The 26,673-nt window shown below is 36.8% G+C and overlaps 1 protein-coding gene across 2 annotated transcripts in view; it reads right to left on the reverse strand.

Annotated features, from left to right (window-relative positions):
- LOC131591777 (palmitoyltransferase ZDHHC17) overlaps nt 1-26,673 on the reverse strand; it is a 64,714-nt gene that overhangs the window by 20,200 nt on the left and 17,841 nt on the right. For both annotated transcript variants that reach the window (XM_058862822.1, XM_058862821.1), the window contains exons 3-10: nt 19,377-19,499; nt 16,072-16,149; nt 14,619-14,763; nt 10,570-10,634; nt 8,770-8,932; nt 3,997-4,122; nt 2,621-2,763; nt 283-385 (exon numbers count right to left, since the gene is read on the reverse strand). In XM_058862822.1, the coding sequence (XP_058718805.1) occupies nt 283-385; nt 2,621-2,763; nt 3,997-4,122; nt 8,770-8,932; nt 10,570-10,634; nt 14,619-14,763; nt 16,072-16,149; nt 19,377-19,499 (946 nt within the window). The remainder of the gene's footprint in view (nt 1-282; nt 386-2,620; nt 2,764-3,996; nt 4,123-8,769; nt 8,933-10,569; nt 10,635-14,618; nt 14,764-16,071; nt 16,150-19,376; nt 19,500-26,673) is intronic.

Consider the following 26,673-nt stretch of genomic DNA (forward strand, 5'->3'; position numbering starts at 1 on the left):
GTTGCTACCATTTCCTCCACATAAGAACTTGGTAAAGCACATGAAATTCTGCAGACTACTGTAAGTAAATTTTGAGGAAAATCTTTTACTTACCAAAGCACAGCAATAGCATGCACATTTTTAAAGCAATAAAATAATTACCATTAATATAGAAAACAATGTTTAGTGGCAATTCCCTTTTTCAAATTTTTATTAGTTTACTTACTGTTATATGCAGGATATAGCTGTGTAATTTGTCATACTATGAACATGAAAAAAATGCTACTGTACACAAAAAAGGATATCATTCCAAAACCAGAAGAACCACGTCACATACATCCAGAATTTTGTTGCCAAATATATTCCAAGAGGCAGTGCACTATGCATGGAGTGATCAAAGAATGACCTGTAATGTAGGAAAAATGTCACATGGTAAGTTCTGATTTATAAAGATTTGATTTATTAAAAATCCTGAACTAATGCTTCAAGAAAACTGTTCCTATTAAAATATGTACTATATGGGATATTGTAAAATATGCCATAAATACATTTTCCTCACTTTTCTGTTCATGAGAAATTCCCTTTTTCAACCTGCCAAGACAGGCAGAATGACTAAATACTCATGCTAAAACTACAGCGTGAAAGCAGTTAGGAACCTGTGAGATTCTTAGCAACATGGACAGTGGCTACAAACTGTATTAAGTTTTGAGATTCCAGTGCTAAAGACATTTTGGAAACCCATATAATGAAAACTGGACATTAAAATTACTTCACTAAGAAAAAAGCTTAAGAGACCTTGGTGTTATCACCTTATATACTTGAAATATTTCAGATTATTCAATATTTTACTTCTGCTACAGTTGCCATTAAAAGTTGAAAAAAAAACCCGATCCAGACTAATTAATTTCCCATATGTCACTACATTTGCCAAGTTCTAAGATAAAATGCTGCTACATTGCTTAAAAAAAAAAAGCCATCAGAATTATTTTCACTTTTTTACACTTCTGCATTTTAAAGACTCTTCTGAATAAAGCTGAATACAGTTGAGACAAACTAGGTGAATGACTAGGCTACTCCAAATTCAAGAAGAAATTGCTGCAAAACCTATGGAAAGTGACACTTTAACCAACTAACTTCCCTAAAATTTCTGCATAATCTGCCTAAGCATTCTGATATTGATCCATTTTGTTTTTTGTGCTGGTGATTGCCTCAGGCACAAATGTATGCAGGGAGTAGTTTCCATTTCACGTTTTTACTCCCTTAAAGTATCTCTCTCTTCTCTAGTGGAAGTTCCTTAGGTCTTTGGAGAAAACCGTGTAAGGATCATGAGGTCAACTGATGAATAATAAGTGAATATACATTTGGACACACAGTAGTTACTCTGCACTAATCTTTCTTTCAGTGACTTCTGTGCATTTTTGTGTGTGTTGAAATAGGGAGAAAAACACAGCCAAGCAGATTAGCTAAAATTCTATAGGGAAAGAAAATACTATTAGAATAACAGCACAAGTTTAAGTCAAACCTGGATACAAGTTTAAGTCAAACACTTAAAAAAGGATTTATACTAAACATTAAGCAACAGATAAGAGAAAATAAAGATGTTGATTCTGAACTCATGTCAGTTAGGCCAAAATATGAAACTTGACAAAACACAGATCTCAAGAGATTGGAAGAAATCCTGTCCTTCCTTTCTGTAGGAGGCACAGTTAAGGATTTGCATTGACAAATAGATTTTTTTTTGTGGGAGGAGGCCAGGAAATTACACAGCCTCAGAGGTGACAAAAAGACTAAACAGATCATCTCCAAGATCCTGCAAAAGCTTGATAACCTTCCATTTCCCTCCTGGTCTACTAAGTTCACTAAAATCTTCTGCGCTTGGTTTAAGGAGCAGATGTATTTCCCTCTTTGCACAGAAAGAAAAGCAGAAAGCTCCTAAGCATGGGGATACAACAAGTTCTCCAATTTTGGCCGCACATGACAATGAAAAGCAAACGAGAGATGGTGTAGTCAACAGATCTTGAAAATACACTGGAACATGACCACATGTGTGTGTGTGTGTATTTGTAGGTGCATTTACAGACATTTAAAGTAATCATAAATACAACTACAAGTCTTTATGATTGGGTAACTAGATGTACAAAAAACACTACTAGAAAGCAGCATTTTTCTTTAGTCACTAATTTCCAAAAAAACCAAAAGCTACAAAATCTGATTCTGACTTTATTTCTCTCCATAAATCTCTTTAGATGTCTTTGTGCTTTTAATTTATTAAAAGAAAACAGTTTTAGTAGTACACTTGCACACTGTCTTTATTACTTTATAGCAATTTTTCTATTGCCTGCTTTCTGCAATATTCATGCTGATAGCTCTTTGTAGACAGACATTCAGCACCCTCCTCTGGATAGTGACTGAATTTCTCTTCTGCTGTTAGCTTCTGTTAGCTTAGTGGTACTCACCCAGGATAATTCCACATTTCACAAGACAATAGAGCATTACAGGAACTATAGGTGCACAAGATCTTTCGCAGAAATAAAGACCAATTCCAACAAATGGAAATTTAAGGTTATCTATCCAATAAAGAAGCCAGCAAAATACTTCTTGCATGCACACTAAACAGATAGTGTCCCAGTAAAACACTTACTTTGAAAGAAACTGTACCATAGCCCAAACGCCACCATACATCAGCCCTTTAATGAGCCAAGAATCAATGTCTAGGTCTGCTATAAAACCAACCAGCCAAATAACTAGGAAAGGAGTTCCCAGCATCACCTTCTGACGGAATTCCTATATAGAAACAAACACCAGTAAGTAACTATATTTTCAGGAACAGATTGTATAATAAACAGGACAGTGATGAAAACTAAAATTTTCAGGAAACTTGACAGTGAGGGATAAATCTTCATAAATTTTTCTCATTTCCTGTCTTTACACACCTCCAATAAATTTGCAAGGAAAAGAAACCCTTCTAAAATTATATTACAAATCAGTAAATTTGTTTCAGAACTGTCTTCTAGAAACTTTGCTGCTAATCCAGAATCAAGGCAGCATTAGCCCTTCTTAAAGAATCCATAAGTGTATGAACTGCCACACCGCACATGACAATGTCAGTAAATGTTATTACTCATGTAACTGAAGTTTTTAAGTCATACCAAAGCGTCTATGAATAAAGATAAGATCTTTTTTGTCTTACACTATGTGGATACAACTCTTGATGAGAGCACTGAACTCTTTCTAAATAATCAAAGCACAGTGACATGTACAAACCACTTCAGGTCAATAATCACTGCATAGTTACAGTGCCACAGGGTTAAAGCCAAGACTGTAGCATCTTGATGCAATGTATATTTAATTCAAGAAATTGTAACAAATCAGTGGTAGCACTTAATATCTAGCACAACACTCTGCCTGAGTGTTGATGGATACTAAGAAAACATTAACTCTTTTTAAATTATCAATCAATAGGCAGGAAGACTGTTCTTCATGCTAGAGCAGTATGTTAACCCTTAGACCCTCAGTTATGGCCTCTTCCTATCTGCAGTATTAAACAGTACTCCAAGAAGCGAAAGAATGCCTCATTAGAGATTTATGTATTACTTTATACTGCTTAGACTGACTGCTTCTTTCATTCAACACAATAACAATAAACAATATATAATTAAAGAGGAGATCATAGTTTAGGATACCCAAAATAGTTCTTTCCTCAGCTACCTGAGAGTCAGCTTTGGAACATCCTAGCTAACCCCAACAATACAAGACCACTTGATATTTTCCTAACACTTTCTTTTAGTTAGCACAAAAACTAAAAGTAAGTGTACGGAAGCTCAGGGTCTTATTTCCTCCTTCCCTAAATAAAGCACTTTTTTTTCCTTTTGCAATTACTTTAATCATAACAAAAAGACATTCCTTAAAGCTTAAATGTGAGGAAACCACAATCCTGAACTTCTTTAAACAAACACAGGTCCCCAAACCAAGAGCAGCCATAAGATTGATTTACACAGGTATGAAGCTACTACTTACCTTATCTGCTTTTAGCTTTCTCAGAAAGGACGGACTATCATACCCCTTTGCCTGTCTTGCTTCTTGTAGATGATTGATCATCCAAACGTTCTTCCTTTGTTTTGCAAGATCAAGTGGTGATTCTCCCTGTCAAGAGTATAAATGTGGGAAGCTTCCAATTTAAAAAATAAAATGTATTCGGAACACTTTTGAAACAGAAGATTGGCTGTTAAAACCAACACATTTTAAACCAGTTTAACTACATCCTGGCATACTTTTTGCTCTGCAGCTTACTTGACACCAAACATCATTCATTCCTTTTGGTTTTCACTCTCATAACTATATAAGTATGGACAAGTCGCATATTAAATGTATGATCCTGACAAGATGTATGTCCTGACAGTAAAAACTGTTGCCTTTGGCAGAGAACAAATCTATGTTCCACTATTCTACACACAGTCTTCTAGTCTGTAAATGAAAGACTGCTTCCCCCTCAGCTATTGACAGGCAGCAGAAATCAAGCAAAGAATAAGAACTCGTGACCCACTGGATCATGGAAACTCTCCCAAGTCTAAAGCCTGACTTTTTAGTTAATCCTCTGCCTTTTGGCAGACTGAAGTTACTAATATTACAGAATGCTTCTAGGATTATTTTTTCTACAAGCCTAATGTTCTTAGGTTCATTTCTGTTACGGAAGTCCTAGGAAGAGAACATGAAAGAATAAACCAAATGCTCATGTCCAACTTGTTTCAAAACTCTGAGCTTTTACTCTGAGCTTGTGTTTCATGTATTTTGGGTGCTAAGCCAGCAATGGCTCATGCTTTTGTTCCTGTAATTTCCAAAAGGACTAACAGATGAAGCAAAAGAGAAACACAGAGCGAAAGATACAGGGACCAAAAGTGCCTACCGAACTGATTTGATTTTACTGCTTTTTAAACACTTAGGAAGAGAGCTAATGAAAAAGTTATTGACTCAGTCTAAAATTATAGAGGAGGCAAGAGACAACCAACTGCAGGTACCTCCAGCTTCAGTTTTGCATTTGACTCTTCCTCTCTTCTACTGGAGTTAACTCCCCTCCTAAACAAACCATTCATGGAGGCTTGAAAAATGGCTGAATCCTCCATCGCTCGGCCCCCTCCTAAAAAAAAAGTGAGACAGGTACTAGAAACTGAAACTACCCAGAAAGGGCAATAATTACTATAGACAGAAGCGATTTCAAAGATTTAAAACTACAGTTAACTACCTATATCCCACAGAAAGACAATGGGAACTGAGTACTTAACTGTCATCTCTTCCTTTGAAATCTTGCTCCAAATCTTTAGGAGAATAAATAGCACAGAATATAAATTATGAGGTGAAGTTTTTTGCTACTTAACAGCACCATTCATACCTTCTGTGCGAGAAGTTTAACTAGCAAAATCAGTTAAAAAAGAATAACCCTCTGACTTAACTTGGCTTCAAAGTTATTTAGCCAGATGTTTAAAACAAAAACAGATTAAATTAACTCCATTCTCAACAGAAATGCCTGAAATCAAACTATTGGTGCCTGATTCATCACAAGTTTGATAGCACCTTGTATTTCTAATACCTGGGAAACTCCAGAGATGCTGTTGTTTTAGTATCACCTTATATATCCCGACTGTAAAGATTACCTGTGAACAAGCAATCCCCTCTGGGAGTTGATCTCCCAAGTAAATCCTGAAGTTGTCTTGGGGTCCAGCTGAGCATCCCTTCCACTAGAGGGCCATGAGACACCTAGGAACTGCCTAGATAAAAAAATTGAGGGAGCTTTAAAGAAGTCTTTGACTACACCTCTCATCATCTGGCCATTTTAATATCTTCCTTGTCTTAACAGGAGTAGTGGGTGGCTAACTTGCTTAAAAATTCAAAAAAAAATGTATTGGGGAACTTAATCTAGTAACATACTTAAGACTGCCAGCAAGCATTAAGACTTCAGTAATATATATTTAAAATATTTAGATAGAAAAAATAATCTAAAGAGTCATTATGATAGGAAGCTGTACATGTAGACTTCCATGGATAAGCCTACAATACACTGCATAATCAAGATATCACATTTAGAGTTCAATAAATGATTCACTTGCAGAAAAAGGAAAAAAAAAAAAAAATCTTTCTAAGACCATAAGAGCTCTTTGAGGTCTCTATATCTTGCTACTAAAAAAAAGGAGTTTCTGCTCATACTTAAATTAAATTTACACATTTTCCCCAAATCTCCACTGATAACCCAGCTCCCTGGGAAATCCTGTCCTCATCTGTCCTATCTGTCTACTGGTATGGCAAGATAATTTCCTTAAGAAAAAAAAAATCAACCAAACAAAAAAACCCACTCTACTTTGATTACTGAAAAGCAGCTTCCAACTCTAACATTAATCTAGTTCTCAAAAACAAAAAAGTAGTATCTTACTACTGAAAGGAAAATATTAATTTCTTGTACAGCGTAATAAAAAGAGAGTAAATAACAAAACATGACTAACTCGCTGCTTGTATCAGGCTTTGCTCTAGAATAGGAGTGCTGTTGTTCAAATATTTCACAAACTGTCATGCAAAGTAAAGAACACCGTACTGAGATGACTGGTCCCAATTTGTTCCAAGCCTAGGCAGCCAGCAGCACATGCCTTTCTAACACAGACTGACTAGAACTGATAACAAAGTCAAAGCTCACATCTAATATTTCAGTCACTTCATCATTTGAAGAATATGAACAGCTTTCAGCCAATCTATTTCTTTAATCTCAGCTGTCATACCACCATTCTTGGTCAATTCCATGGACTATCTGAGAAAAGGACTTCATTAGCTAGTGCTGCAGAAATCTGGAACTGACTGCATCAGAAGGAAGCCTTTCACAACTCCTTTTATTTCTAAGGAAACATGAACCAAACACTTAATTAGTCTCTGGCTCAAAAAAACTTTTTTGCTGAACAGTCAAAGGAGGGGTACCAAACTGAGTTCCTATTTGACTTTAAGAATCAACCTAATTTTTATTTCCTATATACCTACTACCACTTAAATCAGCATCCATTATAAAGTCACTGTCTGGACGGCAAATTTGCTACTGCTCAAATGATTTTGATCCTCTGAAGAGCCTAAAAACCTGGGAAGGCATGCAAGAAACCTAGCTTCACTGCAGAAGACAAGCAGTGGTCAGTGAAACCAGACACATGTCTTCTGGCATGACTGGAAAGATATCATGATCCAGCAGGTTCAAAAACCTATTTTTCTACTGACTGCTGCTGTCTGTCAATAAGGAAGGCAAGACCATGAACTACTTCAGGCTAGCAGATACTCTTTCATATAGCCAAACACAAATTTTTGTTACAGATTTCCTAAGAGTCCAGAAATGTAGGTAAGGTGATGACTTCAGAACTCTTGTCATACTAATCAGTCTGTCAAGACAAGCACGGTATGACATACTAATTTTTTTTTTTTTCCATGAAAATACCTTCATTTTTTACCACTGTTGGCATAGGAAAATAGCTTTTCAACACAAGAAGTGAGACTAGAAGCATAACTCCTGCACACAGCTGACCTTACAGACCAGGAATAATTAATATATATTCACCTCAGTGCATGCAAGAGGTAGCTGATTTGTTTTAGACGTGTATAAAGGTGATTTCTTCTAATGAGCTTTCATTCCTGATTATGAACATTTCTAACATTCTGAAGTGGATGTAAAATCTAGAAAGATGCCAGCAAAATTTGGCTACTCCCTTAAAAAGAAAACTGATGTGTACTTCATATACATATATATACATGGGTGTATGTATGTGTATATATATATATATATATATATATATATATACATGGTGGATGTGTGTGTGTGTGTATATACATGTATGGATGTATATATATATTTCTATCACTCATGGCCAAGCAAAATAGGCCCCGGCCATCTTAATCAGTAGGAAAAACGGTGAAAGGAAAAGTAAATTAAGTTACAGCTGTATTTCCAAGCATAACCACTCTGCTTGTAACACTCTGTAAGTGGAAAATACAAATATTTGAAGACAAACTGACTAGAGAATTATTTTTCTAAAAGTGATTTCTTCTCTGACACCACAGATGAAACAGCTTGGGTAGCAAAATGCAGCTAATTTGATATACAGAGTATCTGTAAGTAATAAGACAGAACCACATTCCAAAGGTACACCTTCCAAGGCTGGAGAAGCTCCAAGTCTATGGCAGAAATTCTAAGAGCTGTTTCACTGCTCTAGCATATGCTGGAGATAGGCTGTTAGTACAGAATCTAGATTCATTGTTAAGAAATTCTGGTAATCAGTCAAGTTAAATTCACATGCAAATAAAAAAAGCCCATTTGCTTATTTTGTTCCTACTGGCATTTTCAGGCCTCCAGTTTGCTTTCTGGCATTGGGAAAACAACTAGAACATTTGTCAGCTCTCTGGAAGAGGACAGAGATGTCTCACATCTCACTCCAACAAAGTTACCCCTTCACTAGAAAATATTCAGTCAGGTTTCCAGTTTTGCAACAAAATACACCAATCTTCACACATGCAGTCTAACTGCACACCCCACTCCCCTACATTTACACAAATAATCATTGTTACATTATTTACTTGAGTATCTTTTATGGTGCAAATCTAGTGGTTATGCATCACTGTTAGGAAAAAAAGCCAAAAGACACATTAGCATCTTTGCTTTTGCTCCATCTTCACGATCCCACAATACCCACAAAAATAACCTATTCTTGAGATTTATCATAGGCTCTGTTATTTCTGCCTCAAACCACTTACAATTAAAACAGACCAAACGTTTACCTTAATATTTTGAGCATCAACATTAGCTCCAGCTTCTAAGAGAAGACTAATAACTGTAGTATTTCCTGCTAGCACAGCCCAGTGCAATGCTGTGTTTTTGTGGTATTTGTCTCCCAGATTAACCGAAACATTAAATGTAAGTAGTAATCGCGTTGGATCCACACTAGAAAAGAAAATTCTTGTTAGATCTACAGATGAACTCAAATACATCCTAACTTACTGCTGATGCATTCAATTTCTATGAAGATTGTTGATCAGGTACACTACCTGGCAAAGTGCTATTTGTGTACACCCATAATAAAGTGACATTTTTTGCTGCCAATTATGAATGACTCAAAATCTCTTCCCACCAAAACCAACCACCATTCTGTTGACTTTTAAGGATCTCTCTAAGACATCTCATTCTGGGGTATCAAGATTAATTTGTTCTACAACTCTGGTTTTGTGTTTACCAAAATCTAACACTACTAAAAGACTTACAGTAATTATATACTTTAAAAATGCTAGTTCAAAACATGTTATGTTTCCACTTCACAACTCAGAAGGTGAAAATAAAATAGGATGAGAATGTTGATAATGGCAGATACTGGTAAGGGCTAGTTTGTGTTCCTCCCAACAATTGATGGAGATAGGCCCTTCCAAACAGGAGTCTAATTCAAACATTTGTTCTTTGGAGAAGTGTTATTTTTCATCAGTCTCTTCCAATCACCACCACAGGAAGGATTAGTGAGCACTTCATAGTACCTTCTCTCTTGAAAAAGTCACTGTACTGGATTTGGCTGAGATGGAGTTCATCTTCTCCACAGTAGTTCCTATGGTGCTGTGTTTTGGATTTGTGACCAAAGCAGTATTGATGACACAGGGATGGTTTAGCTATTGCTTACACTGCTTCCACAGGATCAAGGCCTCTGCTGTTCCTCATGCTGCCCACCAGTGAGCAGATTGGGGGTGCACAAGTATGGATGCTGAAAGCAAGCAGGGAACAGAGCCTGTGTGAAACTAAGTCACACAGGCTTCTCACTCTGGCCTGAGAAAGCATAAGAAAGAATCCAAACAGTCCTTGGTAAAGGACAACAGTCTTTGCCGGTGGCGTTTAGGAAACAGCCAAGGGGTGGTGTTCCACTTAACCAATGATGGTGATGTGTTGCTTTAATGACCAATGAGAGTTTTACCTCTCAGACTTTCTCGAACCTGTCTATAAAAAGAAGATCAAGAGTAATAAACTTTGCTCTCTTGGACAATGCAGCTAAGAGGGTCATGTTGTACTTCTTGCCATTCCTAATATAGCGCAACACACAAGGACACATCTGGGACAGCCGACCCCAACTGACCAAAGAGATATCCAATATTGCATGGCAGTGTGCTCAGCAATAAAAGCTGGGGAAGAGAAGTAGGAAGCAGAGGACATTCAGAGTTACAGCACCTGCCTTGCCAAGTAACTGTTACAGGTGGCAGAGCCCTGCTGACCTGGAAATGGCTGAACTTCTACCTCCTGATGGGAAGCAACAAATTAATTCCTTGGTTTGCTTTATCTATTCAACTATCTTTATTGCAAAACATAAGTTTTCTCATTTGTACTCTCCTGATTCTCCTCCTCATGTCACCTAGCAGGAGTGAGGAAGTGGCTGTGTGGGACTGAGCTACCAAGTGGGATGAATTCATAATAAACATAAATGAAAAAAGATAAAATGGCAACTGTGGAAAGAACAGAAAAAGAAACTTCCAAAAAACCCCCCAAACCAGTCACTACTATGTGCCACTTGGTTAACACTAAGGTAAAGTCAAAAGTGCATGTATTACCTATGTGTTCTGTAAGCTGCCCACATTAAAGGTGTCATTCCATTTTGATCCATCATATCTACATCCTAAAAAAAAGAAAAGAAAAAAAAGTTGGTGAGGTAAGCATACTCAAGATCCAGCAGATGCAACATTTGCAATGAGAAACAGTGTTCTAAGACTAATCATCTGAATTGGAAGAAAAACTGGCAAGCTTTTAGCACTCAAACAGTATTTAAAAAACTGAAAACAAACATTAGCGCCACCATTGCCAAAAAATAACTGTTCCAGTCTATTTTGGAAACTATGAAACAGTCACACTGTGTACTACCAGTAATTTCTAATTTACCTATATATATCTTTAATGTTGAAGATTAATAGTAGTGTATTATTGCATTAAAAAGCAGAAGAAAATTAAAATAATGCACCAATATTTGAAAAGATACTTGATAAATTACTATAAATACCACTGTCTGAATCCTACATCCTACTAAATGTTAGTTGCACCTATTTTTCCACATGCAAAGCAATTTTCCTTAGCTCACTGCATTCCAAAGGTATTTATGGATATCCAGTTAATGGGTGCCAGAGAATTCTAAGGTTGAAAAAAAGGCATTAATAAAAACAACCTCCTCAGAAATAAAACTGATCTACAATCTCGTTCCTCTCCTGACTAGGGAAGTTGGTAATTCCTAAATACTTTGAGGCAGATTAGACTCTCAAGCACATTCGGGCATTTCACAGACCAGCACTAACAAAATCAGTGCACATGAACTTAATGCAGGATAAGAGCTTCCCTTAGAGGCAACAGAGCCATGACAGCATTTCCTACATTGCTTCCCCCAGTTCTTACTAGGAAAACAAGATTGAGAAGTGTTTCAATGAAGTCTCCTGCTAGAGAAATTCCTGACAAAAACCCAGAAAGTGACTGATGTTGCTTTCTGTCATCCCCAGAACCTCTTCTGCTCCAATAGTCTACAAAATGCCCAGTACCCTGGGATCACTACTCATGCTGCTACTAGCCTGACCTACTAGCAGTTGTTTCCCAGAAAATCCAATTTAGTTCCTCCAAATAATTGCTTTTAAAACACCTCTAGCCTGCAGATAAGTATATATTTATGAGCTTTATCCTGTTGCTTAATTAAAAAAAAAAAAAATTAAAAAACACCATTGGTAGAGGAGAACAGTTACTTGATTTACTTGCTTGTACTGTTTGTTCAGAAGAGTAACATGGTTTGAGATCAGTATCCAACTCTGTCTACCCGCAGTACCTGTACAGCTTAGATCCTTGTGTGCCTACCAGGACCATGCAACTGCTAGCATTGCCTTTAACTCCCTGTAGCTGAAGTCACGAAGCAAGTTAGAACCACAGCCCAATCTCAAGTTCATTCACCCTTGAGAAGCACGACCGACTCACAGCTCACAGTGTGAACAACATACTTGGAGGATTGTACAAATTCCTGCAACATGAACAATTTCTTTCATCTTTAGATTTCATATAGAAAAGCACCTCTTTGTGACAGTAGGAACGTGTTTGGATATAAGTAGAACAATTCCTTCAATGACTCCACCTAACAAATCCAAACTACACTTTGCACACTAGGTGACACTCAGCTAAAAGAGAAAACCCAAACCCATGAGCTCCAGAGTATTCCCTGCACATAAAATACCTAGGCATGCTACAGCTACTACTCATATTGAGCTACTTCGTTGGCTGAAGCAGATACCTTTTCCAAGGAACTTTAATGAGAGGCAAAGCAGCTAAGATTGACCTGCACACTATTGTACAGCTGAAACAAAGATGTAGCTGTGGATAGCAGACACACACTCCAACAAACCCCTCATAAAAAAATCCTTGTTATTTCTCCAGATCATTATTATAACCACAGATCAAGTGAGACATTTTAGAAAGGAAGCTCAGTTCCTGTGTTTTACCAAAGAGAGGGCTGAGGCAAAAAAGTAAACCTTCAGCAAGTGGTTCATATTAAGAGACTCCTCTTCCATTCTGCTGTGTCCCAACACTTGTTTAACTCTCAGTGACAGATCACTGCTCATGGAGGGGTGCGCCTGTGCTGTTAGGACAAGCTAAAAGCACTGCAAGAACCAAAGATTCCAACAATAAGTGATGCAATGATGAAGAACTGCACATACTGCTGCCCTCTGCATGTGGTTCAAGTGTGAATTCTGTACATCATAACTGGCAAAATTCACTCTTGTTTTTAAAGTACAACAACTATGTTTCAGAACAACTATGGTTCTGAAAGAGAAAAGGCTTTGCACATGCAAAGATAACCAGACAATCCTACGATACTAATACAAGATTGCACAAAAAGTTTTCAGAGGGAAAAATACTGGGAAGAAAGTTTTCTGCATGAAAAGGAGTTGCAGAAACTCTTCTGCTTTTTAAAACTACTTTCTGAAAGCAAGCCTCGACAAGAAAGGATTCTGAAGAGCAGTTAGACATTGGAGCAGCATTAGGCTTACCAGAACATTTAACAAGCAGCCATCAAACTGGTACTGTGATAAAATACAGCTTTCCAAAAGCACATACTGCATCAAGAGATCCCACTCAGAATTACATTAAATCACATAGAAAGAAACCAGGAGTTTGATCCTCTTTAGAACCATTACAGCTTATTTCACAAAACACAGACCTTTACAGAAGAGACCCATCACATCCTTGTTCAGAATCCTATTCTCCATAAGGAAAAGATCCCTTTCACATGAACTGCCTCCCAGGGAAAGTAAAAAAGGCTTTAAAAGCATATAGTAAAGAAGATTTATCAGTAAGGCTGATGTAAGTCTGACAATATTTCTTAATTTAGAAAAAATGTGCTAGTTACTGACTAGAAGCAGAGATTTTGTAACATTTTCACAGAAGCAGAGATTTTGTAAAATTACCACAGAACAGAGCACAGACCAATAAGGAAGATAACACACAGAACTAAACCTACTTCATTCCTTCAAACGAAAGCTCTGTTCTCAATACCTAGTCCATCAAACACACATTCAGTCTTGACAGTCATAACAAAGAACACAACTGGACTTAGAACTCTCTAAGCAATGTGCTTTAAGTTGGTCTAGGAAATCAAACACTTGGTTCAGTGTCTTAACGCTGGCCTGAACTTGGTGGAGAGAAGGAGCCTCTCCTTCCTCCTGCATATAGTGCATTCCTCACCTCAGCAACTGAGGTGACAATGCTTAGGAGCATGTGGTAGTTTGGCATTTATGTGGTAGTTTGGTATCTACTGCTCATGGATCACAGCACCACTAACCAGGGCTGCTGGTACCACTCTGGCATCTCCCAACCTAGACGCCACCTACTTCTAGGCCCTAGCTCAGCAGGTGACCCTACACAGCTTGAGACAGTAGTTAACATACAAAATTGCAACTCCGAGAATAAAAAATAATGTACTTGATGAGTAAGTGCTAGTTAAACTATGAGAGTGATAGCTGAACAACGAGTATGAAATAATTAAACTGTAATTTCAGAACTAGAATACTTCTTACATGATACTACCCTATGAGCAACATCATAGTCACTCATTATCTGTGATTGAGTAGTACTTGCTGGCATGAAAGTGGGTTCACTTCCAATCAAAGCCAGAGGGCATCAGGCCAAGAGTTCTGGGAAGAAGGTTTGGGATTGTTTTGTTTTCTATTTATAGATGTAAATAACTAGGAACAGCAATAAATCAGAAGTTGTTGACTGATATGTTACTAGATTCTTTATCCATGTAAAACTGGTGATTCTATGAAGAATTCTACAATGCTTGCTACCATTGTCAGAGTTACATTTAATTATTAAATTCATTAGAAATAAAGAATTATAATTTCTATATACTACATTAAACAGGTATGAATAAAGCCGAAGTACTCAGACAACTGTTGCAGGAATTAATTTAATAGGTGGCACATCAACACTGCAGTCTACAAAAAAGGACATGGAATTACTTTTTTTCTTATTCAAGCAAGTATTTTGCATTTCCTTAATGACAGGATTAAGTTTTAATTGTGTTCCTACTCTAAATTTTAGTAGAATCTATTTAAATATGGTATCACTTAAAATTTACCTGTCCTTTTGCTATCAGGTAAGCAACAATCGAAGTATGTCCAAACTGGGCAGCCAAATGAATACAGCTACATCCTTCTCCATCAATTAGCGACGGATCTGCCCCATATTTCATCAGTTGTACAACCATGGATAAGTGACCCTGTCTAAATGTAACAAAACACAAAAAACAAACAACTGAATAACTATAAGCAGGAAAACTATTAAAATTTGAATAATGAAATACATGTATGTTTAGCAGTTAATTACACTATCAGAACTCCCACATTTTAACTCGTACGTTAAAAACAGCGACTGCCACGATCTGAGTCTCCAAGTGAGTAAGCAAACTCATTCACATGAGAAATTCTATGCATATAGTGCACTCATCACATGCAATTTGCTTAACTGTACTGCATAGCAAAAAAGACAGTCAACAAAAAAATCAAGTTATATTTGAGAAATCTAGTCTACTATGACTTGTTACAAATCACATATGAAACCTGCTATTTTAAGAGATGTCAAACTCGCTAGATACTCTCACTTTTGTGGGGATTAAAAACTGTAGTAAAACAAAAATAGGAGAAAAAAAGGAAAACTGAAGGTCTGCATTTCCTCCACACTATCTTAAAAGTTTATGTATCTTTTTGGCATAATGAGCATAGGCATAGCCTTCTTTTAGACACGTTGCCTAAGTGCCAGTACACATTTTCCGACATGAACAAAATTTTCAATTTTGCAGAAGCTGCTTTGGGCAATGCTTCTCAGAACTGATTACTGTTATGAATGAACACCAGGAAATTCAGTCAAGATTTTGTGCTATTAACAAAGAATCACAGACTTGTGTTCTGTAACAAAAAGAAATATGGAAGCTAAAATCTTTAATAAAGGCTAACAAGCAAGTCCTCACCTTCAGCAAACATTATTTTGATACATTAAATCTTCTAAAAGCTAATATTCCAAGTTTCCTTTTGCCATCTATAGTTAAAAATATTAATATGGACACTGTTTCTTTCCCACCTATTTCCAGGTGGTTGTCTGTAATAGCAGCTACTGCTTGAAGGCTGTCTTCAATTTTTCAAACCACTGATCATTCTCTGACCATCTTCTTCACAAGAAACCTGATTTTAAGTACATCTTTAAAAGAATCCACATATGCAATAGAACACTGCAAGGACAATGTCACACAAAATCATCCCACGACCCATCTGCAAAAGTGACACTGAACTTCAGATGACTTGACAAAAATAAGATCTCAGAAGTAAGAGTAAGGTTAACTTGTTTTCCTATTGTAGCAATCATCCTCATCTATATCAAAAATGCTGAAAGCTCCTTCAGTTCAAACTTACTACATTCACAGTGAGCCCAGTTATCAAAGACTGAATAAATTCTAGTACAAACTATTCCCATAAAATACAAAAATTTCATAAAACTATCAGTACTCCATGAGAAGAAAATTTCAGATTTTTTCCTACCGTGTAGCCCAGTGAAGTGGTGTAGAATTTAAATCTCCTCCAAGCTGATCAACAATAGCACCTTTTGATATATAGTATCTGGAATAACAGAAATAGTAAACATTATTGCTTTTTTTGGTTAAATAAAAGGACACAAATGAGCCCATTTGATGTTATGCAAAATAGACAGCTGGAGATCAGAAGACCAGAATCTTTTCTTGCACTCATATAACCTATCCTTTTTAGAGGTCATGCATGTACTTTCAACTTTCTTGCATTTCTGACATGGGTTGGGGGACTTGAGATGCCTCCTACTGTGTTTCAAACATTATGCTATTTCCTAATTTTATTCTAAGGTAAAACAGAATAATTGCTATATACAGTAGTACAAACTGTGCTAGCACAGAAGTATTTAATAAACTATTCTTAAATATTATGGGGCTGTTCCATTAAACAGAATTCTGATTTACTAGTAAAAGATTATGGTGCTAAAAGGCTATCATTTTTAGAGAATTTTGGCTAAATAGTGAAATTATATACCATTATATATTTTTTGCAGCTTATATCATCAGTGGAATAACCCTGCTGAAGTCATCGATCCCAGAAGTTAAATAACACATTTAGTGAAAGACTGAGATTTTCACATATTTTGCAATTGTTATTAATCAAAGGACAAAAATTATCTGAGTACTTAAAAAATATTTCTAAATGGTGGGATAGAAATTATTTTTCCCTCAAGAACATTTTTTAAAAGATATTTGTAAGAACAAAAGAAGTTACCTATTTTTAACAGCAACAATTCATATTCATAGTAATTTGTAATATTTCTGTGAACTGTTTTCATTGCTGTTTTATCTGGGACACTAAACTGGCAAGATTACTTTTCCTTTGTGAAAGAAAATGCATAATTTAGAAAGAAATTAATGTTTCTAAATACAGGCCTTCCCAGAAAGCTTCTAGTTTTTCATTCACCACTGTCTAACCTTTGAAAAGTACTACCTAGCTATAGATTTTTAAGTGTTTGCACATTTCTAGTACCTGTGCCTAGAGACTTTTCACTTTGAAAATACTGTCAGGTATGTATGAACACTGCTCTCATACCTACATGAGCTGTCCTTTAAATCCTCAGCATTGAATTTCTGGCATCTCAAACTCTACTAAGTGTTTCAAGACATGGCAAGAAGAAGGGCAACAAACAGAACAACTTGAAAAAACGCTACTCTTAAGTAACTATCTTCATTTTCTAGAGTGCTTATTGATTCAGAGAATGATTTTTCAAAAACAGCCTTTTTAGGAAACTTTATGAACTGAAACGGAACGCGTGTCAGACTAAACACATCTAAAGGAGTTTTTATACAGTTGCTTTACAGCCATCAGACACAATGGAGTACTTCAACAGACTTGCGAAAGTGAAAAAAACAGTGTAAAAGACAAACAAGATCTGCTCTGATTGATGCAGGCCAGTCTCCACTGGTCTCCAACACCAAAAGAACAGAACTTTAACATATTTCTGCAGAAGTTTTTTTTATTTCTTCATGAGAAAAAAACAAAGATTTTGTGAAAGTCTTGGTCCCACGTAGGTGAAAACACAAAGCACATTATATGGTCAAGAAACAAAGTGATTTTGTTACAATGAAGTATCAGCTACCAACTGAGGAGCTATTTATTCCCCTTTGGAAAGGAGCTCCAAAGGAAATCTAGTCTAGATAAGGAGACAGCACAGAGAAATTCAGTCAAAGCTTGGACTCATCTCTCTGATGTGACAGCCACTCATAGGGAGGTGAACACTAAACAGATTGTCTTCATTCAAATACTGGTCCTTGCAGAAAGGCAGAATACATTCAGATTCTACTGACAGCAGAACTGCTTACTGGTTAGTAGGTTTTATTTAGAAGGAAGAATTTGCAGTTTGACAACTCGGATAAGACAAGGCGACAATCTCCCGCCAGATGGTGCATTGAATAACATTTTATGTTTCTTTAAGGTTGTTTTTAGACTTGGTTGAGATTTATCACTGCATTTTGGTTCCAGTATACAAAAACAGTAAGATTTTTCTGCAAAACCAGACTGAGAACTTGATCTCCTTGTCTAAAGCAGAACTTGCAGAAGGAAATTTGTGCTAGATGAGAAGGTCCCTGCAGAAAGAAAGAACTGGGCAATCCCACTCTCAGTGAGTCATCTAAGCTTCCACTAGAAGATGCCAGGCATGCAAGTCCTATTTAAGTAAACTACTTATACTCAAAGCAAGCAGATCTCGTAAGAGGTCGCCTTAAGAAGAAAATACTTCCACTGATCTCCACATTAGGATCACTAAGTCTTTGGCAGGCATTTGAAAACTATCTCAGCTTGCATTCAGTGCTTGATGAAGCCAAGGGCATGCAGTCACTGTTACTAGAAGAAGGAAAAGTAGAAGAGAAATCCTTGTCTGGAGAAAGCTCAGCACAGGGCATTGGGAAATGTAGGAAGTAACTACAGAGACATAAGGCCATTTTTTGCATTTTTACAAAACTCAGTCGAAGAGATACCAATAGATCAGTGTCATGATGACAACAGAATCTTATTGTAAACACTCATCCCTGATTCTACAGAAAGATGAAAAGGTTCTGTAGTTTTCCTTATCAATGGGTTTAACGGTTATCTACACTGAACCTGAAGTCTCACAATAGATGGGATGAAGAAATACTGAAAATAAGACAAGTCTAATTCCAAGCCTGCACTCCTCACAGACAAGCTGCTAAGCTGGTTCTCTGGAAAAAACTTACATAGTCACCCACTAAGCACTGAGATCTAGCATCACAAGAAGAGACAACTTCATCTCTGTAGTACCAAGCTTAATAGCCAACATATTCAATGAAATTATTCACTGCACATAAAGGAGAAATTGAGAACATCGGGGAAAGATGTGATAGGCTTAAACAAAATGAAAAAACACTAAATAATTTAGTTTTGAGGAAATAAAATTAACTAGTGCCTTGAAAAGAGAGAGTGATCGAGCACACAATAAGGTGAGTGATATAAACAAAAATCTCAAGATCCCCTAGAGAGAGGAATCTGAAGTGCAAGAACTGCATCAAGAGAAGGAAATTTTAGATACAGTTAGACACACCAGTAGCTACATGCACTCCAGTAAACAGCAGTAAGACAATGCAATGCTGCATGTCTCAGCGGTAGAGATGCAGTAACAGACAAGAGCATTGACATACTGTCAAGGAAAAAAGGACAAATTAGACACATTAAATTTGAAGACATTCAGTTATCTTAATAGAAGAAATCAACATTTTTAAGGATATAATTAATTTTTGTTTAACTTAAAGTGTAATACATACTTCACCAGATCTATCCTGTTGTTGATTGCAGCCCAGTGGAGAAGAGTTACGTTTTCTTTGTCTGGTTGTCGAACATCATAACCCGCTTCCACCAACTCTCTGCATCGTTCATATATTCCATATCTTGAAGAAAAAAAATAAGATTTATCAAAATGCTTACCTTAGATTAAAATGCATTCAGTAAATACCATACTTTTGATGACAATACAAAATCTTCAACAGAAGAGAAATTAAGAAGCAACTTTATTTTCCTTTTCTATATGATTACAAATGTCTTGCAACAAGAAACTTCCACTGGCAAGAGTTACATTAATCAAATCAAGGTATTACAGAAAACTTTTGTCCACAGAAAACTGTACTGCAGAGCAAGGCAAAATATCTACCAACAGTATACTAAATTTAAGTAACTGTTCACTTCCCAGGGACTCCACTACATTTGTTCCTCCCATTTCAGTTCTTCCTTTCCAAGTCTTGAAGAACCAATAAAACTTAGTTGATTTGACAGTATCTTCCTAAAATTCAGAAGGTAAAAGCATCAAGACTATTACAAACACTAGCAGCTCAAGTATTTCCCATTCGTCTTCTCAAGACAACAAATAGTAATCTCCCTTATACAAGTTAGTACCATTTCTTTTCTAGGACACTTTGAAATTGTGTACATTAATACGAATTTTTTTTCTTTTATTACAGAGAAGTATTAAATGTGATGTACTGCTATTTGAAAAAAATATTCTGCACGTATTTGAAACTTGAAACAAATCAGGAAGCATAAACATCACTCAGGCATTTAATGGAGGAGTAACTCCAAAATTAAATATTTTTTGCCTTGGTGTTTACACTGTTTTACCACCTATTTTTAGTGTCAAAAATGCAGTGCAGAAAAGCAAGTAAAGATTACATTTCAAAAAATCTGTGCATCCCATAGGGATTTCTCAAGTCTCAAAGAGGAGAATGTGGGAATTCCTTGAAATCAAGGTCAATGCCTTGTGATATCTGACTTTGGCTAAAACAGAATTTTAACAGCCTCTCAAAGCTGGGACTTAGTTAAGTTTTCCTCATGCTGCTTCTATGTTCTACTTTCTGAAGAGACAACCTTAGAAAAAGCTCTTCTGTTCCACTTGATCAGCTTGCATAACTGATGCAGAGACCTTCTTCCTAGGGTAGTTACCATTCTTACTTTTTCTTTCATGTATTTGAATAGAACCTCAATCTGGATGGCGCTCCCATAATGACTGATCAAATGACTCAAGCCAACAAAACTCAGGAATGCTTTCTAAGCCTATCACAGATTTGAAGCACAGAAATTAGTTGGATACTATTAAAAAAGTACTAGATATAACAGCCCACTTAGATCATGTTGTTTTCAATTTCTTAGGAAAGATGCATAGGAAACTAAGAAAAATGCTGGAAATCGTTGTCATACTGTCTTTTCAAACTTTACAAGAGATCAGAACAGAGACTATTGCATACAGTATATGCCAACTGGTAACACACTGCTAAAATGTGTCCCCTCATACTGAGTAAAAAAGCAGCAGCCATGAACAATTTTGACAACAAAGCTTTTTTTTAATATGTTGGGGCAGGTGTAAAGAAGAAGTCTGTGTTACGATGACTTAAAAATATGCAACCAGCTAGACAAGATACACATACTCAGACAAATGTAACTGCTAGGAAAACAGGTACAGTTCTAAGTGGGCTAAGTGACTTCTCATGTCAGCTGTGAAGGGCCACTGAAACAGGCTACAACTAGAAAAGGCAGGTCAGGCAAGAACAAGGAGTCAAGAGAAAGGAGAGATGGAAGAAATAAGGACTCCCAAAACCAGGACAGCAAATTCTGATCTTCCTACAGTACAGTATCACACTGCCATATTACAGTGTCTGAAGGCAGCCTGAAAAGAGAGTCATATAGAATGTCAATGCAACTATTTGTTGACAAGCTGCTCTACTCCAGTCAGCTGTTATGACACTCCTTCCTGCTGGAGATAGCCTGCTGCCTTCACTTAAACTACATATTGAAACCATAATGTGAATAATAATTCACCTAAGCTCTGCTATTAGGTTTAACAGTCACCAGCTTAAAAAAATGTACTACCTAAGGCTGAGTATAGCTGACTTTCATCCTGTTTAAGTAAGCAGTACAAAACAACAATTACAAATTTTTAAAATAAAATGTTCTGAGTTATTGGAAAAATACAAAGAACACAAGGATACAATAATGTTAACTTCATATAAAATGCAAGAAGCAACCACGTAAAACTTTCATGCAATGGATTAGGATTTTCCTTACATGCATTTGTTTTGGGTGGGGTTAAATTACTCTTCTTCAGAGTGGCTCCTATGAGGCAATGTTCAGTATTTGTGAGCAAAACAGTGTTAACATACCAATATTTTAGCTACTGCTGAGCAGTGCTTACACAGAGTCAAGACCTTTGCTGCTCCTCAAGCTGCCCCACCAGTGAGCAGGCTGGGGGTGCACAAGAACCTGGGTGGGGACACAGCAGGGACTGCTGATGCCAACTGACCAAAGAGATATCCAATACTGCATGGCAGTGTGTTCAACAATAAAAGCTGAGGGACAAAGGAGGGCCATCTGGAGTGAAGGTGTTTGTCCTCCCAAGTAAATATTACATGGATATGGCTGAACACCTGCCTGCCCATGGGAAGCAGTGAGTGAATTCCATTTTTTGCTTTGCTTGTGTGTGCAGCTTTTGCTTTATCATTTAAACTTTATATTTACCCTTTTGGTCAATTTCTCCATCCCAGCAGAGGGAAGCAAGAGAACAACTGTGTGGGGCTCAGCTGCCCAGCAGAAAAACCACTACATCCCTACTGGCCAGCTACAGCAAACTGCACATATGCTTTAAGATGAGTGCCCTGTTAAGTTGACTACACAACACAAAATGAACCTCCTTGAAAGAAACCTTTGATTGCTACCCAAGTTTCTGTTAGACTATGCTGCCAAGATAGGTGCAACCAGGAAGCACCATGAGGGAAGGGGGAAGAGGGGTGATTATTCTTTAGGGGCTTTTGTGGGGAAGAGGTTGGAGAGATTATTTGTCGGGTTATTTAATTAAAAGCAAAACTACAGTCTTACAGAAGAAGTGATGCTACTTTCTAAAGAACATGGTTTAAGAGGTATGAAAACAAAGGAAAGCTGTCACAGGTGACCCTGCAGCCTGTTGAGGCAGAATGCTGTTGCCAGCTCCCATAGAACACTCCAATTATGCTCCACTGATGTTAACAAGATCCCCTTCTACAATTCACCTGTACACTGCGGTGAGGCCCTGGGCAAAGACAGCTGCCATGGCTTCAGACACAAGAAGGAATAGTAGGAATGGATTCCTTCTTTTGGGCTTAGCATCACAGACTTCCCATTCTTCCCGCTAGAAGGCAATCTGTAAGTCACAGTACATAGTACTAGTTGGCCACAAAACAGATCAAACTCTGCAATACATCAGAACAGCCTTTACAGGAAAACAAGGTTTTTTCCAAAAGTGATACTGAGAATGAGGTATACAGCAATTTTTTAATTTAAGTCACCCTCAGGTTGTGTGTTCCTAGCAATTTACATTTGGTATTTTGAACTCAATCATAACTGCTTACTAAAGATGCTGCACACAAGGTACAACTTCATGAATCTTCAATTTATTGTCAGAAGAGGACTTAAGGATCTTGACAGACAAAATCTGCCTGGCAAAAATGTTAGGAATTTACAACAATTTGTTCCTCCTCCTGGAAACAGCAGGCTCTCTACAATTAAATAAAACACTAAATCTGCTGCAGCTATGGTTTCTTCAGCTCTGTCCCTGAAGTGCAGCATTCTTCTCTCACATACAACCTACAGTCTTGTTCCATGACTTTGCTGCAGCTGACTTCACCTTGCCTTCCCCAAAGGTTCATGATGCACTATTAGGTTAGAAAATTACAAAGTCACCTATTTCAGACACTAAGCATAATCACACTTACAATGTTGTTATAAAGGGCTCTATGTCCTTCAAGAGTAATGGAGAGTAAGACTGAAATATTCACAGGAGACTAATACATGAATCTAACAAATATCCAGCATCTGAGTGAATTCTAGAGGGTGATGCAGTAAACATCAATATGAAGTATAATTAAAGCATATTATTGAGCTTGTCTTGTTCTGAAAGAAACAGGATTAGTCCAGGACAGAAATACTATTGTGCAAGCTCATATTGCTACCACAGTTTCTAAGCTATTTCCATAACTAACCTGTAACATTTTATTTGTCATTGCAGGTTAAAGATATTCTGACCTTAATACTTTGAAAAACAGTACCCTACTGCCTTCTGCATTTTAAGTACGTAATCCATTTTCTATTCTTTTGTCTACAAACACATAGACTCTTGAAAATAGACACTGCCAGCTTTGCAGTATGATTAACATTAAATCTGGCCACAATAAAAGGAAGGAATCTCTCTACAGTGAGCACATCACCATGCCAACAAAGAGTAGGTAAACCAGGAGCTCACTCCCTCATCTTGCTATCTTTATAACTCAGATCAAAGCTGTTTGAACTGGAAATGCACTTAACAGAAAAACGATCTTTTTTCTCTTTTGGAAATCTCATTCCCACAAATAATGGTGGTAAATACTAACAAAGCCTTTAACACTTTCTCAAGGTTTTAGTGTTTACAGTAAGACAGTTTTGTTTTCAACAGAAAATGTTTAACTGGAGAGCTGCTTAAGACCATTAAAAGCAGTGTTGAAAGACAAAAGAAATCCATCTCTTAAGTACTGTTTCAAAGCCCTAAATTGTCTAGACAGTTGTGGCCATATTACTGATGTCGTTAAAAAAGTCCCATCCTTCCACATGAAGGTAAGTCAGGTACATTTCACTTTCAGCATTATAATCAATCCCACGGGCACAAATAATTAGAAATATTGGATGTGTACCTGCATCACAGTCTGCCCACTCTCTCCTGTGAGTAGTAGAGAAGAGCCAGGAGTAACTGTTCCTTTGGCCAACCCTTACCAATTTTTATTATTCCATATATACTTTTTTTTTTTAATCAGTTACCCTATGACTGATGAGAAATAGTAATGAAAAAAACATGTATCCAACAATTTTTTTCCTTGGCGAGATTCAACATAATTCATATTTTATGCTGCACTATTTCACAGCGCACATGACTTCATTTTGAATGATCTCATGAATAAAACTTAACAGAAAAGTTAATCTTGTGATAATGAAATCATAATACTTGAGCACAAGGAATCAATCTTCTAAACGTCACAAAAGCACTTATTAATACCATTAATGTTTAATACTCATGTTCATAATGGTCATTTAACTTACTTTCAACAAAGCTGGAATTTGATCGAACTCCCCACAAGGCAAAAGTGTCTATTCACTCTCAACAGAACAGAGGAACACAATGCGAGGATTAATGTGTCTCACATTTTGCTCTCCTAATGATAGCCCATCACATGCTTCTCTACCTGAGAACTTCAGCTACTTAGCAGTTTCTCAGCTTGAAAGATTTAAAACAAAACAAAGGTAGCAACTTTGTTAACACAGAACACTTCCCAAGACATCACATTAAAAGTTCTGACTGCTGCCTTGGATGACAGAGGGCTGCTGCTGCCAGACAATAGAAATAAATGTACCCAACAGAGCACCATTAAATTTCACTTTTCAATCACTTGTGACAGTTTTTTGTTTGTTTGTTTTTTTAAACAAGACTCCATTCCCTCCCTGGAGCTCCAGTGAGAGCTCTGAATAACACAGAGGAACAAAACCCTAGGCAAGAATGGATGACTTTCTTACTATTAAACTGAAAATAGTTTGTCAAATACAGATGAGTGGCCTGCTTCTGCTTTCAGAAACACAGTAGAGTCTTCCTATGAACCAAACAATTTTGCTATAACCAAATGTAAGATGGCAAAAAATTACACACGTTCTAACATCTGCAACATGAAGGGCCGAGACAATGCAATTTTCAGAGCTACCTAGATGCTCTTGGACATGTTTACAACAAAGTCAGTGAAAAGTGTTCTTTGTCTGAATAGGTACTAAAACCAAACACTATGATTTTTACTCCAGCAGAAGTTTCTACAGAATACAGAGGCTGACTATATTTGATACAAAATATGCTTAGGGCCTCAGGTCTTTGTGAGAACTTATGAGGAGCATAGTGGATAAAAAAATACAAATACCAATAAACTCTTTTCAATGAGCCAAACCACTTCTCTATACAAAATCTTAATGTGATTATAAGAAGTTATTGTATTTGTAGCTCGTACCGTATGAGCATGTTAACTTAATTAGCTTCTAATCTACAGATTAAGACGATAAAGCACTGAAACAGTTCAGTAAGATATGAAGCAACATACAAATACTTATGGAAGAACAGGAGGAGTTTGCAAGCTCTAATTTTTACTTGCTGAAAAACAAAATTGAGCACAGTATTTAACGAACACTGTTTTATCTCTGTGTAATCTAGTGTCAATAAAAACATGTCAAAATAGAATTCTAAACTCAAACAGCATATATGAAATACAGATGAGCTTTAAATGTTCTCATCCCATTTTTCTCACCATAATCTCTAAGGTTTAAGGAACTATGCTCTCAATTTTCATGTATGTTGGAACAATAAATAACTAATTATTTTTTCCATGAGAAACTGGACTTGGGAGAAAAAAACCCACCCAAGCCAAGAGACTGGAAACAGTTCTTATATTTTGCTACATTTTGCTTCAACTTACTGACCTGCCTGGGGAAGAGTTCTCGGAGACTCATGAGTGGCCCTTGTGGAAAAAAAAAATATTTGTGGCGTCTTTCTTACATTAGCACTGAACTAAAAAGGAAAAACTAGCAGGCACTTTAATCTCAATGAATATTAATATTTGAGGACAAAGGGTAGAGGATAAGTTCACCTATTTTTCTACATGGATGTGATAGATTATGCTTCTATAAATGCAAATAGCTACATGGTTTTAGTAGAAAAAGTGTATCTTTTCAGGAACACTGAATTAATCTAGTGCAGCATTATTTATTTTACTGCACATCTTATGATATTTGGTGGATTTATTTTCTACCTTACAATTCAGAGGTATTTCCCTTTATGACAGATGTCTTTTATAACACGGCCTTCAAAACCTAGCAAATGCTTCAATAAAGGTGTGTCCGAGAGGACACAGCCTCAAGCTGCAGCACAGGAAATTTAGGCTACGTATTGGGAAAATATTCTTCGCAGAAAGAATGGTTCAGCACTGCAAACAGGACCAACAATTTCTTCCAACAATCTGTCCAGCAACCACCTATATTTACAAC

The sequence above is a fragment of the Poecile atricapillus genome, chromosome W (assembly GCF_030490865.1).
Source record: "Poecile atricapillus isolate bPoeAtr1 chromosome W, bPoeAtr1.hap1, whole genome shotgun sequence".
Taxonomy (NCBI): domain Eukaryota; kingdom Metazoa; phylum Chordata; class Aves; order Passeriformes; family Paridae; genus Poecile; species Poecile atricapillus.